Here is a 20,578-nt window from a genome sequence, read left to right on the forward strand (position 1 = left end):
GAATAAGAAGAAAAAAATTGAACGCAACTACCGTGAGGGTTTGGAGATGTTGTTTGTGTCAGATAAATTTATTTGGTTTTAATCAAATATTGACTTGCATAATGCAGCCTTTTAATATGGGTTGGCTGAAGGAGCTTTATTTTCTAATCTTTAATTGATTGAAGGTATATATATCCACTTTATTGGTTACATTACCTTTTAGTGCATAGTAAGATTCTTATTGTTGTATGTATCATAGTTCACCCCTTTATAGCTGAGTAGTAGTCCATGGGAAGGTGGGGCACAGTTTGTTTAACCAGTCTCCAGTAGAAAGAATCTGGGTTGTTTCCAGTTTGGGATAATTATCAGTAAAACTGCTATGAGCATTTGCATATAGGTTTTTTGTGAACTTAAATTTTTGTTTCATTTGTATAAGTAACTAGGAGTGGGATTGTTGGGGTCATATGGTAAGTGTTTAGCTTTATAAGAAACTGCCAAACTTTTCCAACATGGCCGGACCATTTTGCATTCTTGCCAGCAACACATGGGAGTTCCCATTGCTCCACACTCTTGCCAGCACTGGATATTGTAATTTTTTTTAAATTAGCCATTCTGATATGGGATGGTGTCTTACTGTAGTCTTAATTTGCGCTGCCCTCATGACTGATGATGTTGAATATCTTTTCATATGCTTATTTGCCATCCATAGGTCTTCCTTGGTGAAGTGTCCATTTTACTTTTAATTCTTCCATTGCCTCGGGTGTATCAGTGTGATGCTTAGGTGTTGGCCAATTTCCTGAAGAGAGTATTTGGGGAGGGGGGGGAGAGGTAGGATGAGAGATAGGAAAGTGTTGGTCAACAGCTTTGCCTAAGGGCATTTCTTTCTCTCACTAAAGTATTTAGGGGACTTTTCTTAAATTTCAGGTAGACCTTGAGAATAGTAAGCTGGTACGGTGAGTAAGAACAAGGTCTCTAGAGCCAAACTTCTGGGATCAAAGTGTGAGTCCATCGCTTCTTAGCTCTGAGACCTTGGACAAGTAACCTTAACTCTAGTGCCTCAGTTTCCCTACCAGGAAAATGAAGATAATCCGATTTCACAGTTATGAGGAGGATTAAATATGTTAGCACCTGTCATCTTGTAGGTGATACCGTTACCATTATCCTCACAGTGACTACATTTCTCTGTTGAAAAGACGGGGTTCATTTTTATATGCTTCCAAGTATGAGAGATCGTTGTCCTTTTTTTCTGCCATAATAGTGGAATTCTTAGGATGTTTTCATGGTTAAGGGAGACAGCAGGGCAAGTTGAAATAGGTAACGTTGTAGAAAAATCTAGCAGAGCTGCTGGACTTAAGCGTAACTTTTTTTCCCCCCAATTTATTTAAGCTAAGGCAGGAATATCAAGAACATCTAATGAAAATAGTCTAAATGTCCCATTAGCTATAGTTTAAGGTTTTCACTATCGTTGTTGTTCTTTAGTCTGCTCAATTTTTTAGAAAATTATATATTTACTGGGTAGGAATGCTTTTTTTGACATCACGATTAATTTGTCTTGTTTAAAGAAAAAAATAGATCATTAGATTTATAATTCTAAGCCCTACTTGATATCAGGGGAACATATCCAACCCCTATTATTTTTCCGAGTTTCATTTCTTGTGTGGGCCTTTTTAGGTTGTAGAGATGTTGGAGGTTCCCAATAAACCCACACAGCTGTCCTACAAGTACTACTTCCTGTCCGTGAGCGCTGGGGAGCGCGAGGACGGCCCTGTCATGGCACTCCTGCTGCAGCAGTTCAAGGACAACATCCAGGAACTGATTTTCCGGACCAAAACCGGGAAACAGCCTAGAACCGGTACCAAGCGCAAGGTATGCTCACATGTGCAAATAAGCACAGAATTTGTGTGCATTAACTTCATTGTAGTCTTCACATGTTTTTAATATGGGAAAGAATTAGATAGTTTTTAAAAGACGAGGCAGCAATAAGATTTAAGTAATAATTGTCTACATTTTCTTGGAAATGCTTCTCTTTTAATTAATAATTAATTATACATCATTTTCCACAAGAGAACTTGTTAAATACACAATATTTACTGCTAAATTTCTCATGTTTAGGCCAATATTTGCCCAATAAATATTTGCTGAATGAGTAAGACTTTTACTTAACCTTGAGCTTTATCATAGTTTAACTGCCTTAACTAATTGTATCACATACACTTTTTTTCTGTTTTTTACTTATATTCTAGTTGTCTGATGATACATGTCCACTAGAACCTAAGAAAACCAAACGCTCAGGAGAAATGTGTGCCTTCAATAAAATTCTAGCTCACTTTGTCGCTGTGTGTGATACAAACATGCCATTTGTAGGACTTCGGTTGGAGGTAATTTTGTAACAATTTTGGGTACTCTAAATGAAAGTAATTTTTCAAATGCTTTGCTAAAGCTACATGGATTCCATTAGGAGAATCAGAATGATTGTCAATCTTGTTCATCTTGGGAGGGGGGGGATGAAATCATACATGTAAAACAACTTAAATTATTTCATCTCTCTCATCTGGAATTGTGTGCCTTCTGCTCTTTGTGGAAGTGGAAAGCAAATTCTTTTCAGTTTTAAAACAAAAAGGCAGCTTTTGAGAATTAACATCTTGTATACCTCTTTGTAGCAGCATTATTTAACTCTGTTAGACATGGCCAGTGGATAAAGGGGAGGCTTATTTTTGAGTTGATGAAGCTATACATATTGCTTACACAGTAACAAAATTGGGTTCCTTTCTGAGAAGCAGGTCAGAAAGAATCTTAAACTGAATTTACTTTTGTCACATGCAAGAGGCATAGACTTCCGCAGAATTCGTGTTTTTCAAGAATACACAGTTGTGATCATCCAGCATGACCCCCATGAAAGTAAAAGGGGAGGGAACCGACAGAACCTGCTTTTTATAAAGGGCTTTAGACCAGGATCAGCAACCCTTAAATCCTAGATTATTTCACTCTAGTTGAAGTTTTACTTTTTGTAAGACTCCTTCCCTCTGGGAATCATTGTGAAGGAAGGAAGAGATCTGGAAATGTGAAAGTGGAGTGTTTCCGTCGCACTGATGGTGACAGTCTCAGGAAGACTCAGAAAACACTTTCGTGCTTTAGAGCAGGGATTGGCAAGCTGGTTATGGAAAGGGCCAGATAGTAAATAGTTAGGCGTGTGGGTCATATGGTTCATACCACAGCTACTCACATCTGTTGTGTAGTGTGAACCAGCCATGGCTGATGCTTTAAAAAATGAGCATGGCTATCGTCAAGTAACACTTATTTATAAAAACAGGCAGTGGGCCGGATTTGGCCACGAGCTGTTCTGCCTGACCCCTGCTTTATAGAGCTTGGGGATCTCAAGGTGGGCATCAGCTGTGACACTGAAGAGCCCAGTAGCCCTGAGAAATGCAGCCCAGGAACAGGCACCTAAAAGAGATCCCCTGTCCGCAGTGTCGCGGCTGCTAGAGCTGAGAGCTTGAGGAGTATTTGCTGGGAACCGGCCACAGCTCCTAGCCTGTACAGACCTCGGCCTTTCTCATGGTGCTGTGTGGCTTGAGCGTGTGAAAGTCAGGCAGTGCTGCCTTTGCATTAGGAAGGGAGGGTGCATGGTGTCCGGGGGCAAAGTAATGAATTGTTTCCTCTTTTCCTGCCTGGTCCCCCCCTCCTCCTCCAGCTAGAAATCACAGAAATGTGTCTTTGTAGTGCCCACATGGACTAACACCTCTAGACACATGTCCTCTCTGTCCCCTTGTCTTCACTCCCATACCTGTTACACACAGAAGACATATGAGCTCTTGTCAGCTCAATCAAGCTCTTAAAAACCTTGCCTACTTTTCTTCTCTCAACGAAAAAGACATGTAAAAGACAAAAGCAAGCACATTTTCTGCTTAAAGCAATTTGTACTGAGATGTGAATAACGCAATCTAATCTTACCAGGGCTATTTATTTATGTGATCCATAGAATGAAGGCAACATTGTTTGAGCCCTTCACCCTACGATTCCTTTTGAATCTGAACCCCTACTGCCTATTTGGTCAGGGGTTCTTGTTCTAAACCTTTGCCCTTCCCAGGCCAGAAGCCCAGGGTTCATTCAGATCCTCAGGGCTGCCTTAAACCCTTTCTGGACCAAGGTCAACATAAAGAGTCAAGCATTCCTTTGGGATCAGCTGACTTTCTGGCACACCTAAAGCACCTGGAGTGCCATGGAGGGTCTCAGGCACTCTCCCGCATCATCCTTACACCTCACTCTCTGAGCCCTCCCACTGGGAACTCTTTCTTTCACGGGCTGTACAGGAAATGGTTTCTTAAAAATCAAAATATATTCCAGAAAGGTTCTGAACTACAAAAATAATTGTTTGTGATTAGAAGTGAGATCTGACCATCATTCAAACAGTGTTTCAAACGAATATAATTGAATTACACCGGTAAACCAATCTTACTTTACAATTGAATCATTTGGAGCCACCAGAACAGGTTATGTTGCTTCTGGTTCGCTACAAAAATGAGATCGGTCTCCCAAATTTTGAAGATTTATCACCTATGGAGGCGTTTTTTAACCAGAAGCTCTGGGCATCTTTGCGTTTCACTGGACTTCAGTTCCCAGGAAACCCAATGATGCGGACGGTGCCCGTGCCTCATGTGCCGCAGCTTTGAGAACGAGCGGCCCCAGGAAAGGCCGCGAGAAGCAGCGGAGGCCCTAGAGAAGGCGGTTCCCCGGTGAAGTCGGTGGGCTGACGTCCCTGTGCTTTTCTCCTCCTAGTTGTCCAATCTGGAGATTCCCCATCAAGGAGTGCAAATGGAAGGGGATGGCTTCAGCCATGCGATTCGCTTACTGAAGTAAGTCCCTGTCATGTGTGTCGCTGGGTGCCACCCATTGCAGCCCCAGGGCCAGAGCCGCTCCTGTCCTCTCGGGTCAGCATCAAGCCGAGTCAGAAGCTGTGGGAGTCCGGATTTCTGCAGAGAATTGCTAAGATCTGGGGGAGGATTCTCTTTCACCCGCCCAGCGGCAATCTCGCGCCGCTGGGTGTTTTAGGTTTTCTTTCCTCTGCTTTGCTTTTCTTCATTCAGCAGATGTTTCCTGAGTGGGACTCTGTCAGGCTGGCATTCTGATGGAGCCCTTCAGGATGCTCGGGGCTCACACAGCAGGGGGATCTGGGCTAGTTCGGAAGTCAGGGAGAGGTGAGAATTAGAGGAAGGGGAGCAAGGGGGGGAGGGGCGGTCCTCGCCAGAAGGGGTAACTGCTTTTGTGAAGGCTTGGAGGCAAGAGAGCTCAGCATCCTGGCACGGGAAGAGCTTCAGCAGGGCGGGTGCAGGTCCCGTGGGGTTTTGTAAGTGTCCTTAAGGAATTTAGACTTGATCCTACTGGCAATAAGAAGCCGTTTTAAACAGAAAGTGACATCATTAAATACCGCAAGTGTTTCTGAATGATGGGTGAGTGTGGGGTTTTCTAAGATGAGGGACACTGGAGATGTGAGTTTGCGGGGCTTTCCTCAGTCTGAGGCGCCTGGACATCCCTTTGGGCAGGGAGGGATGTCTCACGCTCAGAAGGCAGGTCTGGGCAGCGCAGGCAGATGAGTCAGGAGCTCCAGTGGCGCAGTCGGCTAGCGCGAGGCACTTCTGAGTCACCACCAAGGCGATAGTAAGTGAGCTGGGATGGTAAATTAGATCACCAGGAAAGAGTGCACAGGGGGAGCTGGGCAGAGGGCTTGGCTTGCTTCTAAACATAGAGGGCAAGGGCCACAGGATGCTTAAAAGGAAAGCTGGTGCATTGTTTGTGCTCCGTAAGGTGACCAGGATGGACCTGCAGAGGTAGCATGCCATTTAAGATATATATATATCTTCTTTTTTAGAGAGAGGAAGGGAGAGAGAGAGAGAGAAACCGATCAGTTGCCTCCCTTGCATACACCGACGGGAGATCAAACCCACAGCCTGGGTATGTGCCCTGACTGGGAATGAACTGGAGACCCTTCGGCGCATGGGACGACACTCAACCAACTGGGCAACACGGGCCAGGGCAAGAGATCAGCCTTTTTCGTGCAGAAAACATTTTCTTCTGTTGGCATTTGTATTGTTTCTCAGATGTTTAATAATATAAATCATATAAGCATCTTACTGCTTGAATTCCTGTCTGCGAAGACAGGGCAGCTCTGGGATCTGAGCCAGCAGGGCTTTCAGTTTTGTTACGTGGGGATCAGTTTGTGGCCGTGGAAGATGGGAAGGGCTAGCAGGCGGCACACACACCACCGGCGTGTCCTGGTGCTCACTCCAGATAATGGGAATAGCTTTCCTTCCTGGCTATCATAATGCCATCTCTGCGAAATGTGGTTTTCCGGCGCGGGAGAGCTAGTCTTACAGTGGAAATCAATAGGAAAATGCAGTACTCTTAATTTAATTGCATTCATTCGGTTTTGAATTACTTCGGCTTCAAATGCAGGGTATTTTTTTTCTTTTCACTCTTCTTGGCAACTGCAGATGAGTAGGTGATGTTAACTTTTGTGTTCTATTTTCTTAGTTATGTTTTTATATTTTGCAAGAGTTTTAAAATAACTTATGCTCAGCATTTTTATGAAAGCAATTTCAGTCCCCTTTCGAGAACTCATAATCCTCCCGCCTAAGAAGGTAGCTTACTTTTATTCTCTCTGTTACATTTATAACCTTAAAAGCAAGTAAATATTGTCCAAGTTTCTTGGGGTAAGCCAATTGTATTTATGTCACAGATTAAGAAAGTGACATGGAATATGTTTTCAAGGTTGTATGGTTCCTGAGACCATAAATTGGAAGGAGTCTTATTCTTACTTAGTTCTTACTTGAAAATGTGCTGGCTTCTGTGTGTTCATTTTCTAACCAGATGGATTTCATGAAATACCTATTTTATGTGAAAGGAAGATAAATGTATTGCATTTACATTTTCAAAATCAAGATTTAAAAATCTGTCTGAATTGGTTGCTTTATAACTCTTACGGGTTAGGGTTATGTTTTGAAGGGTGGGGGCAGGCATATGTGTGCCCGGCTGGAGTGGCTCAGTTGGTTGAGCTTCATCCTGTGCACCGAAAGGTTGCCAGTTTGATTCTCAGTCCAGGCGTATACCTGGGTTGCGGGTTTGATCCCCAGTTGGGGCGCCTACAGAAGGCAGCTAATTGATGTTCCTCCCTCCCTCCCTCCCTCCCTCCCTCCCTCCCTCCCTCCCTCCCTTTAAGCATGTCCTTGGGTGAGGATTAAAGAAAAGCATATATGCAATGTATTCGATTCCTATAACAACTACCCCAAATGAAATCTTCCTGGTAGTAATAAAAGGTCTCTAGTATGAAAGATTCACATTTGAAAAACTTAAAAAGCTGTACATTTAAGAAGAGTTGTGATGAATTTTTAATTGAGAAAATTTCAGTACTATGTTAACTTTATGCAACCTTATAGATTTCTTCCCCCTACCGTTTATTTTTTACCATATGCAATTTCTGTCTCTGGTCTGCTCTCTGAAGTTGTTTATTCCAGGGTCAGTGGTTCTCAACCCCAGGGTACTTTGCCCTCTAGATGTTTGGCAATGTTTGGGGATATTTTTGGTTATCAGAGGGGATAAGGCGCTCCTGGCATCTGGTAGGGAGAGACCAGGGCTGCACTGGACAGCCCTCCACAACAGAGTCCAGCCCAAAACGTCACTATTGCCAACATTGAAAAACCCTGTTCTAGGTGTTACAGTCTGAGCAAGAGCCTACACCAGTGATGGGCAACCTTTGGAGCTTGGTGTGTCAAACTTCGCCAAAAAACTGAGCATAACTCGGGTAGTGTGTCACTTTGAGGAAAAAACATTATTTCGCAAATGTTTCATCCTCAGGAGCAGCAAATGTTTCATCTTCGGCATGCGGCCGCGTGTCATCAGAAATGGCTACGCGTGTCAGTGCTGACATGCGTGTCATAGGTTCGCCATCACTGACCTAAACCAAGATTCCGTTTCCAGTTATAGTTGTTGTTGTTTTCCTTAGTTATTGATAATCATACCAAATCTGAGAATTGATCCACCTTCCCTATGAGTTACAGGATAATGTAGGTAGGGTTAAAGAATATATTATCTCATTATTTTCATCCATTACTGAAAACAGCTAAACTATTACTTCTCAGTGTATTATGACAAATAAGAGAGTCATAAAATTGCGATGAAATGGATAGGTAGGTGTGGTAAGACAACTAATACGTTCCTCTTGTATATGTGATACATGTGAGTGATAATATGTATGCTAAATGAATTAATACATTTAAAGTTCATCCTAGTGCATGTTACTACTCTACAGAGGAGGCAAAGGGGATGGTAATGAACCTGGAATTCTGTCATGGCGGTCAGTGATGAAGATTTGTTTTACTGCAAGGGGGATTAACACCTATGAATACCTGCTGTATCAGCCACCATAAGCACTTTATATGTTTTAAAATCACTGACCATGAGATAGTTATTTATCTCCATTTTGTAGTTGGAAACTGAAATCCAAGGATTTATATGCGGCTGAGTCAGAATTCAAATGCAGGTCCCTGATTCCGTTGCCCTGTACTTTCCACTGCATCATCCTGCCTTCCCAAGTGACTTTACAAGCATTTTGTTCCCCTTAGTTTTTCCTTGAGGATATTCTAAATAGATTTTCTAGAAAGTCAATACCCTTGATTTTTCATTCTCAAGAACTGTGGTCTTTTCTAATAACAAGATTAAGGATGAAAGCAAACATCACTTTGTTAAAATGAGAGTCCTAACCTGTGTTGAAGTGAATGGAAATGGGTTAAATGCTATTAATTGCCTTGAATTGCTATGAGTTGCCTCCTTCCTTTACAGAAGGTGCCTAGTAGGGACTTTGAACTGAAGCTCTAATGTAAATGCCCCCTGTCATTGTAGAGATTGTGCTTTTGTCTTTCTGTGATGGGAAGTACTTCATGTGCTGTCTCTCCTCACCAGAATTCCTCCCTGTAAGGGTGTAAGTGAGGAAACCCAGAAGGCGCTGGACCGCTCTCTCCTCGATTGCACTTTCCGATTGCAAGGTAGAAATAACCGCACGTGGGTGGCAGAGTTAGTGTTTGCAAATTGTCCGCTTAATGGCACTTCTACCAGGGAACAAGGTGAGATGCTTCACACACTTTGTCTTTGTATATTTCTGGGCCTTTTTTCATACTGATTGCTATTAATTTCTCTCTTAACCCTGTAGGACCATCCCGGCATGTTTATCTAACATATGAAAACCTGTTGTCTGAACCCGTTGGTGGTAGGAAAGTGGTGGAAATGTTCCTTAATGACTGGAATAGCATTGCACGATTATATGAGTGTGTGTTGGAATTTGCACGTTCTCTACCAGGTACGTGTGATAATCTTCCTTCTGGGGGGAAAAGCATCTCCCCTTTTTTAAAGAAGTAAAACGTGCACTATTGTTTTTTAAAAAAAAAGCAAAAGTATATCTAATGAGAAATAAGTTTCCCTTTTAACTTAGGCTTCAGTTTCCTTCCCTCAGAGACAACCACTGTTAATTATGTCTCCAGAAATTTTTACACATGGGTATACCCGTGTATTAGAGGCCCGGTACACACGGGTGGGAGGGGTCCCTCAGCCCAGCCTGCACCCTCTTCAATCCGGGACACCTTGGGAGATGTCCGACTGCCAGTTTAGGCCTGATCCCGCAGTCAGACAACCCTCTTGCAATCTGGGACTGCTGGCTCTTAACCGCTCACCTGCCTGCCAACCTGATTGCCCCTAACCGCTCTCCCCTGCTGGCCTGCTCGCTCCTAACCACCTCTGCCTGCCAGCCTGATCGCCCCTAACTGCTTTCTCCTGCCGGCCTGATCACCCCTAACCCCTCTGCCTGCCTGCCTGATCACCCCTAACTGCTCTCTCCTGCCAGCCTGATCACCCCTAACTACTCTGCCTGCCTGATCACCCCTAACCCCTCTGCCTGACTGCCTGATCACCCCTAACTGCTCTCTCCTGCTGGCCTGATCGCCCCTAACCACTCTCCCCTGCTAGCCTGATCGCCCCTAAACGCCTCTGCCTCAGCCCCCGCCACTGTGGCTTTGTCCGGAAGGATGTCCGGAAGACGTCCTGTCTATCCAGTCTAATTAGCATATTGCCCTTTTATTAGTATAGATTATAATAATAGTTAATACTTAGAGAGTTTACTATGTGCCGTACAATGTAATAAACAGTTTGCTTATATTAACTTGTCATAATCAATCACTCTATGAGGTGGGTAAGTTATTCTTCATTTTATAATTGGAAAAAACAAGTCACAGAGACTTAAGAAACTTGTTGATGGTCACATAGCTAGTAAATGGCAGAGCTGGAATTGAAGCCTCTGACCACTATGCTATTGCTTAAGTATATCTCCACCCCTGCCCAGGCCCCCTCATGTAGAAATGGAAATGGAAGGACGCCTACTTTCTATTTATGCTGTTGCTTTCTTTTTTCTTTTTTTACTAAATTACACGTTTTAGAGACTTTGATCAAGGAATATAATATTGCCAAAATACCCTCCTTTTCAAATATATAGTTTTCATTTTGCATGTGTAATCTTAATCTCCTTTTTGTTTCCTTTCTATTTAGACATACCTGCTCATCTAAATATTTTCTCAGAAGTTCGTGTTTATAATTATCGAAAACTTATCTTGTGTTACGGAACCACCAAAGGAAGCTCAGTAAGTGTCTGAATTAATTAAAACTGAAGTTCCTCTCATCAGTCTTGTAAAAAGCAAGAATTCAAAAATTATGAAAACTGCCTTGAAATAATTGGGGGCTCAAGTAGAAATTAGGGATAAATGGTAAAATTTAAATACTTGGTTGATATAAATATAGTGTACTATAATGTTTAACTCTTTTAAATTGAAAGTACACGATAATGTACTTTTAGTTTTTGCATTTTGTTCTTAACTGATTTCAGATCTGCTTAGCAATGTGATTAGTGTGATGAAGTTCACATATGGGTTTGAACAATATGGTGTGTCTACTTTTGGTCATGTGATAATGAACATTGTTTGATCTTATCTTGCTTTTTAAGGTATTCCCCATAATTCATAGTTTTTGCTAATGGTTTTTTTTCTACCTCACATGTAAAGCCCTAGAAATTTAGTATGAACATTCAGCCAGCTGGCTTCTTTCTGCACTCTCCACATCAAGTAATATCAGAAATTACTTGCGTGTTTAAAAACCTGTTAACGAAGGCCTCTGTGTTGGGGGTGGCTTCCTAGAGGGTGACTCTCCTTCAGCTCAAGGAAAAGTGAACATTAGAAACATCATTGGTAATTTTTAAGTAAGTTTTAAATAAAGTTTAATCAAATGTTTTCTTTATCACCCTCTCTTTCTGTTTTATTTAGAAGTGGACTATCTAACACACATGCTCAGCAAATGCACTAGTCCTTAGTAACAGCACGTCTGGAATTTAGAGAGTCCAGTCTTAGGAGTTGCTTTCAGAAAAGATCTAATTTAGATCTTTGAAATTTTGCCTTACTGTTGAAACATTTTTTCGACTACTTGAATCTTTTACTCTCTCAGTGTCTGAAATGTGTATTCTCTTTGATTTAGATTAGTATCCAATGGAATTCGATACATCAGAAATTCCACATTTCTTTGGGAACTGTTGGTCCAAACTCAGGTTGCAGTAACTGTCACAATACCATTCTCCATCAGCTTCAGGAAATGTTCAACAAAACACCAAATGTGGTTCAGTTACTACAGGTAATTGAGTTTATTTTCTCGTTAAAAACAAGATTCGGTTAGTATTAGTGACGCGGGTGGGCGTCCGTGTCTTTCATATCTTGCACTTTTCTTGGAGAATTTTCTCTGATTCAAAGTGGACAGAGCGATCTAGTTTGCATTCGCTTCAAGGAAAAGTTTTATGGGATGTGTCAGAAGGACATCGTCTTCATTTATGTTGGTTCTACATGGAAAATTCTGAGGCTTTGGCATTGTACAGAAGCTGGCTGCTCTCACTGTGTTTGCTCCTCGTAGGTACTGTTTGATACTCAGGCTCCGTTAAACGCCATCAACAAACTGCCCACCGTGCCGATGCTGGGCTTGACCCAGAGAACCAACACTGCCTACCAGTGCTTCTCCATTCTGCCGCAGTCGTCCACCCACATCAGACTGGCCTTCAGGAACATGTACTGCATTGACATCTACTGCCGGAGCCGAGGCGTGGTGGCCATTCGGGATGGCGCCTATAGTCTTTTCGATAATAGCAAGCTAGTGGAAGGGTTTTATCCTGCCCCAGGACTAAAGGTAACACACTAAGTGGTACAGCATGAATAAGCATAAACGTGATCTCAGACCATTCCTTTGAGGGGGAAATAATGGGGAAAAGCGACAAATTCCTGTCTAAACTTAATAAGCAGCCATGTTCACGCATTAGCTCTGCCGCTTGCCTCGGAAGGAGCTAGAAGTTCTACTAAAGGGTTGTGCCTGTGTATGAGGTGAGAAATGTCTTTCCCTTTGTTCCCTACTCTGCTGAGCAAGGTGGACGATACTGAAGAGAGTCCTGTTCACTACTCAGAACGTTAAAAGTAGTCTTCATCCTGCTTATTGAGAGGTTTGATGTGCCAGCAGAACTAAGGTGCTTTTTTAAAATGTAGGGCCCTGGGCCCTAATCCTTGGAGACTCTGGTGTAACAGCTCAATTGCTTATAATGTAGAGTCAAATAGTTCCGAATGACTTGTTTTTGAAAATTAGTTCCCTGCAACCCTCTCCTGCCATTTTCCCGCTATGTTTTCAACTCTTACATAGTTGATTCTCTTGGTATTTATAGCTTATCTTTAAATAGGTGATGACATTGCTGTTTGTTGACTGCTTAGTTGAGGGCATTATCTGATGGTCACAATGAAAGATGAGGATTTAATTCTTTTTGAATGCTTTCTGTGCGCTCCTTCCTCGTTCCAGGCTGCTGCTCACAAACACCTCTTCCTTTCCTCCTGTTCTTACAACAGGGCTCGATAGCAGTTTGGATTGGGTAATTTTTCACCTTCATCCTGACTTGCAGAGGTATCTGGTGCTGCCAGTTCCTACGTGTGTTGAGGGTCTAGATGGAAATAGCGTCGCTTCTTGGCTTCCCCCACTGCTTGCTTCGCATACAGCTCCCTCCCGCTGTTGGTTACCACTCAGCCATCTGCTCTGCAGCCTCCAGAGTTTACTGCTAGTTTTTTCTTTTCCCATTCTTTTTTTGTTGTGAGTTATTGCTTTAAAAAATGTTTATAAGCGTTTCATATGCATTATTGGGAGAAGATGAAATGTGTTGTGAATCGTCATCTTTAATTCGAAATTAGACTATGTACTTTTAAATGCTTTTGAGTGATTCTGATAATCTTATGACCTATATTTTTAAAGACTGGGAAGATGAAGAGTATTACAACAAAGAAAAGCTATGCTTGACACAAATTCTGGTAGCCTTTGATGCCATATCTTATAAACAAGGCTGTCCCATTCTTGATGATTCAAGATTAAGTCATTAGAGAAAAAAGAGAAAAGATGGCTTAGTTTCTTTATTGTTTTCCTCTCATATTTTCTAGCTTAAAAAGTGAAAACTCTCACTAAGTAGGAAATTTTCCAACATACAACTTTTGATCCTCTCCTCCCCATTTTTGCTTCAGAAATTAATAAGAAAATATTTTGGCCTATTGTTAAGAAGTGCCAGGGTTTAATTCTTTCTTCAACTCGTTGCTTGCACTGTACTTTTTAAACCTCGATGTTGATTTTGTTGCGGTGGTTAACAGTTTTCCTCAATATCCCTCCTTCAAGATTACCAATATGTCCTTCAGGTTGTCCTAGTGATAGTGATCACGTGTTAAATTTCTATTTCAGAGATACACATGGTATGTTTATTTCTGTTAAAATATTAGAAATAATCTAAAATACCATACTAAAGTTAGGTAAAATAATGTAAGTTTTACCTGTTTCTATCCATAGACCTTCCTGAACATGTTTGTTGACAGCAATCAGGATGCTCGGAGAAGGTCTGTAAATGAGGACGATAATCCCCCTTCTCCCATAGGAGGAGATATGATGGATTCTCTAATCTCCCAGCTCCAGCCGCCACCTCAGCAACAGGTAACGTGTAGCTGAAATTCCACACGGCATCACATTTGTTTAATTTAACAGGTTCTACAGGTGTCTGGGCTTCTTTCTTTTAAGATGGTTTGTTTATTTTTAGAGAGAGGAAGGCAGAGGGGGAGAGAGAGAGAACATCTGTGTAAGAGGGAAAAGTTGATCAGCCGCCTCCTGCACTTCCCCCACTGGGGATTGAGTCCGAAACCTGGGTATGTGTCCTGACTGGGAATCGAACTGGCAACCTTTCAGTGCACCGGACGAAGCCCAGCTAACTGAACCACACTGGCCAGGGCTGGGCTTCGTTATTGAAAGAAAAGGAGATTGCGTCCCAGATGCCCAGGAAGTGCATGTGAACAAATAGTGCTAGAGGTGACAAGGAGGAGGCTTCCAGTGATGGCAAGTGAATAGTACCAGCAGCAGCATTAACCTCAGACTTGTGCGCTTAGTGATGTCAGTGATGACCCGTGTAATCACCAAGAGGATGTCCAAATGGCTAGTAAGCACAGGAAAGGCGTTCAACGTCATTTGGCATCACAGAAACACAAATCAAAAGTGCAGTGAGATAATCCTCCATAGCCTCAATAGTGGCTTTAAGAAGAAAAATGATCATCCTTGCCAGCATTGGGTATTAGGAGCAACTGAAACTCACTTATTACTGGAGGCCGTGAGAAATGGTACAAGTAGCTTGCCGTGGGGTTTAGCAGCATTCCAGAGGGCTAAAGATGAACATTATGCAACATATGGCTTAACGATTCTACTCTTAGGTATATATGCAACAGAAATGCATCAAAAAGCCCTAACTGGTTTGGCTCAGTGGATAGAGCATCAGCCTGCGGACTCAAGCGTCCTAGGTTCGATTCCGATCAAGGGCATGTACCTTGGTTGTGGGCACATCCCCAGTAGGGGGTGTGCAGGAGGCAGCTGATCGATGTTTCTCTCTCATCGATGTTTCTAACTCTCTATCCCTCTCCCTTCCTCTCTGTAAAAAATCAAAATATTTTTTAAAAATGCATCAAAAAAACACAAGAACTTTTATAGCAACATTATTTATCCAAAAAATTGTGAAAAACTCAAATATCTAGCAACAGTAGCATGAGTAGATAAATTGGGGTATATTTATACAATGGAATACTTTACAGAAATGAGAAAGCAAATTATTGCTTCATGCAGCAACATGATTAATTTCACTGCCATAGAGTTGACCAAAAGAAGCCAGATGCCATGTATATAATGAGTACATTCAGTATTTATATGAAATGCAAAACCAAACTTGAGTAATAGAAGTCAAAATAGTGCTTACCTTTGGGGAGGTGATGAAGACAAAGTGTATAAGGGAGGCCTTTGGGGTTCTGGCAATCTCTTCAGTATCTTGGTCTATGTGGTAGTATGCTTGTAAAAATCCATCCACATTAAGATTTGTGCACTTTACTATATGTGATTTGTACCTCAATTTTTACAAAAACAGAGCAGAAAGGATTACGTTGTTTTCATTACTGGAGATGAAGGTAAAGGTAAGTAGAGGTCAGGTTGAACTACCATGTTTCACTGACTCCAAAACTCCACCAAAGGAAAGAAGCGTTATTTTTTCTGTACTGCCAGTTAAACTAGGACCGATAAAAGGAGCGAAAGCCATCTTGAGGAATATAAGCAATGGCATCGCGAGTTCGGGAATGTGGGTGTTGATTTTTAAAAGTCAGGAGGTTTTTTCAAACCCGTGTTATTGATGTGTATTTTGTACATTTTCACGAAGTGTGAAATGGCGTTGCTGGAGCTATCTGTTGGGGAAGCCATACACTGGGGCTGTGGTTGGCCATTTGACAAACATTTCCATTTCTTCTTTTCAGCCATTTCCCAAGCAGCCAGGATCATCAGGCGCTTATCCTCTTACTTCACCTCCTACATCTTACCATAGCACAGTTAGCCCCTCTCCCTCTATGATGCACACACAGTCTCCAGGTAAGGCGATACTTATTTTCTTGTCGTGTCACCTTTAAATCGAAAGTACGCACACACAGAAGCACTGCGCGTGTAGCCTCGGACTGCAGAGAGAACTCCCTTTCTAGTCTGTGGCTACGTCTCTGCCATTCATTCATGATGGCAGGGTTGTGAAATCCGTGTTCATGATTCAAAGCACTTTAAAAGGTCCGAATTAAATGTTGGTGTTATCACCCAGGGCCAGACTCATGGCACAGCTCCAAGAAGTGCTAATCTAATCGCATGATCTATGTCAGAATTCTGTTGGCAAACTGAAGCCTGTGGGCCAGGTCCTGCCCTCCCTCCACCTGTTCTGTGGATAGTTTCGTTGGAATGCAGCCACACGTTCATGTAGTGTCCGAGGCCGCTTTCCCACCACGGCGACCGGCCCTCCCAGAAGGTTGGCCACGCCCTGGTACCTGTGAATGGTGCCCGCCCCTCAGAGCTAGGCAGCGCACCGCCTGCCTGTCCAAGCAAAATGGCTCTGCTGGTAACCCCACGAAGGATGCGGTCAAATTGCTTGAGAAGGCCAAGGTTTGACTGTTGACCTAACAGTTCATGGGCCTCTCTGAAGCTCTGTGCCAAATGCTGCATGCTGCCGAGGATTGACCCGGGAGCCAGGGACCAGCCCTGCTCGGGAGCTTGATCACCTAGCAAGGAAGACAGGTGTCCGATTTCTGGGGGACATGATCGCCTGCCTGCCCATCAGAGATGCCTGGACCACAGATGAAGACTTGGAAGTTGTTGTCATGTCACTGAAGGTCACTGAAGCCCACGTGGGTGGGTGAGCTTATCCCGAGAAGGAGCGGCCAAGAGAACAAGAAGGAAAACAGGAGACACAGGGCATGGAACCCAAGGAGAGTGTTTTTAAAATATATATATTTTTTTTATTGATTTCAAAGAGGACGGGAGAGAGAGAAACATCAGTGACGAGATAGAATCATTGATGGGCTATCTCCTGTATGCCCCCTAATGGAGATCGAGCCCGCAACCCGGGCATATGCCCTTGACCAGAATCGAACCCGGGACCCTTCAGTCCGCAGGCCAATGCTCTATCCACTGAGCCAAATCAGCTAGGGCAGGAGAGTGTTTTTCTAGGATAGAGTTGAGACTGGTTTTGCATAGAAGGTAGGAGAAATGATTATTTTGAAATAATGATAATAGCAGACAGGAATATATAGTACTTAGTCTGTGCCAAGCCCCATTCTAAGCACTTTACCCTGTAATCACTTGTCCAGGTCACACAGCTACATAAGTAAAATAACAAAGGTTAAGCAAGTTGATCAACATGTCTATTGAATGTAACGCATTGCACTAGGTATTATAGGACATGGAAATGTGAAATTCTCTTAGACGTAGAGAATTTGAAACTTGATGATATTGAGGATAGTTATGGTAAGGTAGCAAGTATTTTAGGGTTGCATTTATTCATAGTTTTGGTAGCCATGGTCCCCCTTTCATAATTCTAAGTTAAAACTAGTCCTGTGGCTAAATACCATTTTTAAGCTCATGTCTCCCCTTTTTTCGTATCTCCTATCTAGGCCTTACCCTGGAATTCAAGTCCTGTATTTCCAGCTGTTTATTCAACATTTCCATTTAGCTGTCTAGTCAACATCTGAAACCCACCAACCACCCCTCCTCCCCACCGCAAATTGCTCCTCCCACAAGCCCCCCTCTCAGTAAATGGCAGCCCCTTCCTTCCTGCTGCCTGGACCAAAGCTGTTAAAGAGTCATGTTGGATTCCTCTTTCTCTCTCACCCACATTCAGCCGGTTACCGAATGCAGCCAGCTCTATCTTTAGAATTTATCCAGAATCTAACCACTTTTCACCATATCAGCCTGTGCCCTCGCCCAGGTCATTAGCCACCTCTCACCTGGATGACTGCACTTACTGGTTGCGCTGGCCTTGGCCCTGCCCTATAGTCTGTTTTTCACACAGCAGCTAGAGGGATCCTTCTGGAACAGAAGTTAGTTCATGACTCCTCAGCTGCAAACTGCAGTGGCTTCCCAGTTCCTTCAGGGTAAACCCTAAGTCCTTTGAGTGGCCTACAAGTCCCAGTGTGATTTAGGACCACTCCCTGCCTCTCTGACTTCATATCCCTCAACCCCCCCCTCCCCCCACGCTGTTCCAGCACACTGGCCTCTTCCCTGTTATTTATAACTGTGGCTGCCTTCAGATCCTTTGCACTAGATGTTTGCCTGGAATATCTGAAGCCCTGTGTAACCTCATGCCTCTTCCTTCACTTCCTTTGTTTCTCGGCTCACGAGGTCTTCTCTGATTGCGTTACATAAAGAACAGCACCTACCTCCACCACTGCTCAGTATCGCCCCTTACCTCTCCCTGTTTTCTCCATAGCTCTTATCACTCCCTACCTGACACGTATTTATAGTCTTTCACATTCTACTGGCATATAAGTTTCATGACAACAGGAATTTTTATATCTTGTTACCTGCTAATCCCCGGTGCGTACCACGCACAATGCTAGGCATGAAATTGACGTTCAGGCCTAGTTGAATGAGTGGATGGGTGAATAAAGAGTACACTGGATTCTTTTTTCAAATTAGCCAATATAAGAGCTGGAATTTGGGCCTCATGGAATTGACCTCTTTTTTTCCTAATGAAAGTTGTAGTTTTCCTGTGCGCTATTAGGGAGCTTTACTACTTATTTCTTTAGTCTGTAGAGTCTTAACTTGGGGTCCTTGGACAGGACATAAGAGGTGTCCTGCAAGATCATCTATAATTATTCTCGTTTATCAGGAAACCTGCATGCTGCCAGCTCCCCCAGTGGGGCTTTGAGAGCCCCGTCACCAGCGTCATTTGTTCCAACTCCTCCCCCATCCTCGCATGGACTCTCTATAGGACCAGGGGCCAGCTTTGCTAGTCCACATGGTGAGTCCGTACATGGAAACTGCTGTAGCACAAGAGTTTGCCGTGGAAGTAGTTTTATTTACGTAAATTATTTTCTTTTTGCAAAATGAGCACTTGTTTATTGGGGAAATAGCAAAAGAAAAGAAATTTTTCCTAGCCACACCATGCAGAGACCGACCAGTTTTGTCTGCATTGGACTCACTCCCTCTCCCTCGCTCTTCCGGTCACACACCCCTGCTTGCCTACCTGCTCGAGTCTCTTGCTTGCTCTCTACCCATCCATCTTCTTGTCTCCTGCCTCAAACATATCCCCCCCACACCCCAAAATTGGGACCCTACCCTTTATGTTATGCTGAGACAACTTTTTTCACTAATTAATTCAAAAGTCCTATTTCAGATTGGTTCAAATCAATAAAGAATAGAAGAAGTAGCCAGTGGAGTGTTTCCTTCTGTTCCACGAGCCACCTAGTTCCTCCTCCCACGGGCATTTAGCTAGTGTCATTCATTTCTTCTTGTTCTCGCAGATGTTTTATGCATAATAAGCAAATACGGGTTTTACGCACATGGCAGACAGCATATTGCACGTGGTGTTCAGTTCCTTACTTTTTTCACTTAAATATGTCATGCCTACCGTTCCTCAGATTTGACAGCTGTGTAGCACTGGAGATTTTTACTCTTTACTATTAATATTTGCGGCAACATTTCTGGCAGTAAGAACTCTACAGTGTCATACCAAATGGCTTCATAGCATTCCCTTACCTGGGCGTACCATATTTCACTGCTCTCCTATTACGATATGTTTAGAATGTTCCCATTTTTTCACAAGTAAAAGTGGTGTCGTGTCTGCTCGCATGATTATTCCTTAGGTAAGTTCCTAGAAGTGGAATTGCTGCCTCAAAGGGTTTGAGAAATTCTAAAGCTTTTAAAACATATTACAGACTGCTCACCCAAAAGCCTGTGCCAATTGCCTCTAGTATCATACTAGAATGTCTGTTTCCCTGCATCATTGCCAACACAGGGTATTATGATTTTTTAAAACCTTGGTTATTTAGATAGGTCAAAAATGGTACCTTATTGCTTAATGTGTGCTGCTTATTTTGTGTGTGCCAGTTTATATCCTCTTCCTGTGTTCTTATGTCTGTTTGTTTGTATCACTTTGTGAGACCTCTAAGGAAGGACCGTTTATTCTCTGGTATTTGGTAGAAGTATTTTTTTCAGTTTGTCATTTGGTTACAAAGTGGTGTAACCCTGCAGGGTGAATTGAAATACCAAATTGTCCAGGAAGTCGCTGATTTCAAAACATTATTCTTTGGTTCATTTCTTAGTCCATGTCACCTTTACTAAATAAAGAAAATGGAAAATTTCCCTCTCCTCAGCCTCCTCTGAGTAGAATGAAAATATAATCTGTCACAATTAAAAATGTAAAATTTCTTTCCTTAACGGAGCTTTGAGATTTTTTTTGCTTAATATTTTCAAACCTATAGAAGATTGTTCTGTGATATAAATTGTTATGTATTCTACATCTTGAAGTTCGCGTGAAGGTAAATTTTATTCCTTCTCCGTCTTTTTATCTAATTTTTATATCATTCAAAAGTACATGAACTACACAAAATATTCAGATGCGCCGTGTTAATATCACCATGTAAAGTGTAAGCATTTAAGTGTTGTCAAGTACTTTTCAGAT

At 42.6% G+C, this 20,578-nt stretch overlaps 1 protein-coding gene across 1 annotated transcript in view; it reads left to right on the forward strand.

Annotated features, from left to right (window-relative positions):
* The window catches only part of MED14 (mediator complex subunit 14), a 59,667-nt gene that overhangs the window by 28,108 nt on the left and 10,981 nt on the right, over positions 1 to 20,578 (forward strand). The window contains exons 14-24 of the mRNA XM_008153031.3: positions 1,651 to 1,845; positions 2,223 to 2,357; positions 4,756 to 4,832; positions 8,932 to 9,092; positions 9,179 to 9,325; positions 10,564 to 10,655; positions 11,539 to 11,691; positions 11,965 to 12,234; positions 13,912 to 14,052; positions 15,897 to 16,008; positions 18,785 to 18,916. Coding sequence (XP_008151253.1) covers positions 1,651 to 1,845; positions 2,223 to 2,357; positions 4,756 to 4,832; positions 8,932 to 9,092; positions 9,179 to 9,325; positions 10,564 to 10,655; positions 11,539 to 11,691; positions 11,965 to 12,234; positions 13,912 to 14,052; positions 15,897 to 16,008; positions 18,785 to 18,916 — 1,615 coding nt within the window. The remainder of the gene's footprint in view (positions 1 to 1,650; positions 1,846 to 2,222; positions 2,358 to 4,755; positions 4,833 to 8,931; positions 9,093 to 9,178; positions 9,326 to 10,563; positions 10,656 to 11,538; positions 11,692 to 11,964; positions 12,235 to 13,911; positions 14,053 to 15,896; positions 16,009 to 18,784; positions 18,917 to 20,578) is intronic.

The sequence above is a fragment of the Eptesicus fuscus genome, chromosome 1, assembly GCF_027574615.1.
Source record: "Eptesicus fuscus isolate TK198812 chromosome 1, DD_ASM_mEF_20220401, whole genome shotgun sequence".
Lineage (NCBI taxonomy): Eukaryota > Metazoa > Chordata > Mammalia > Chiroptera > Vespertilionidae > Eptesicus > Eptesicus fuscus.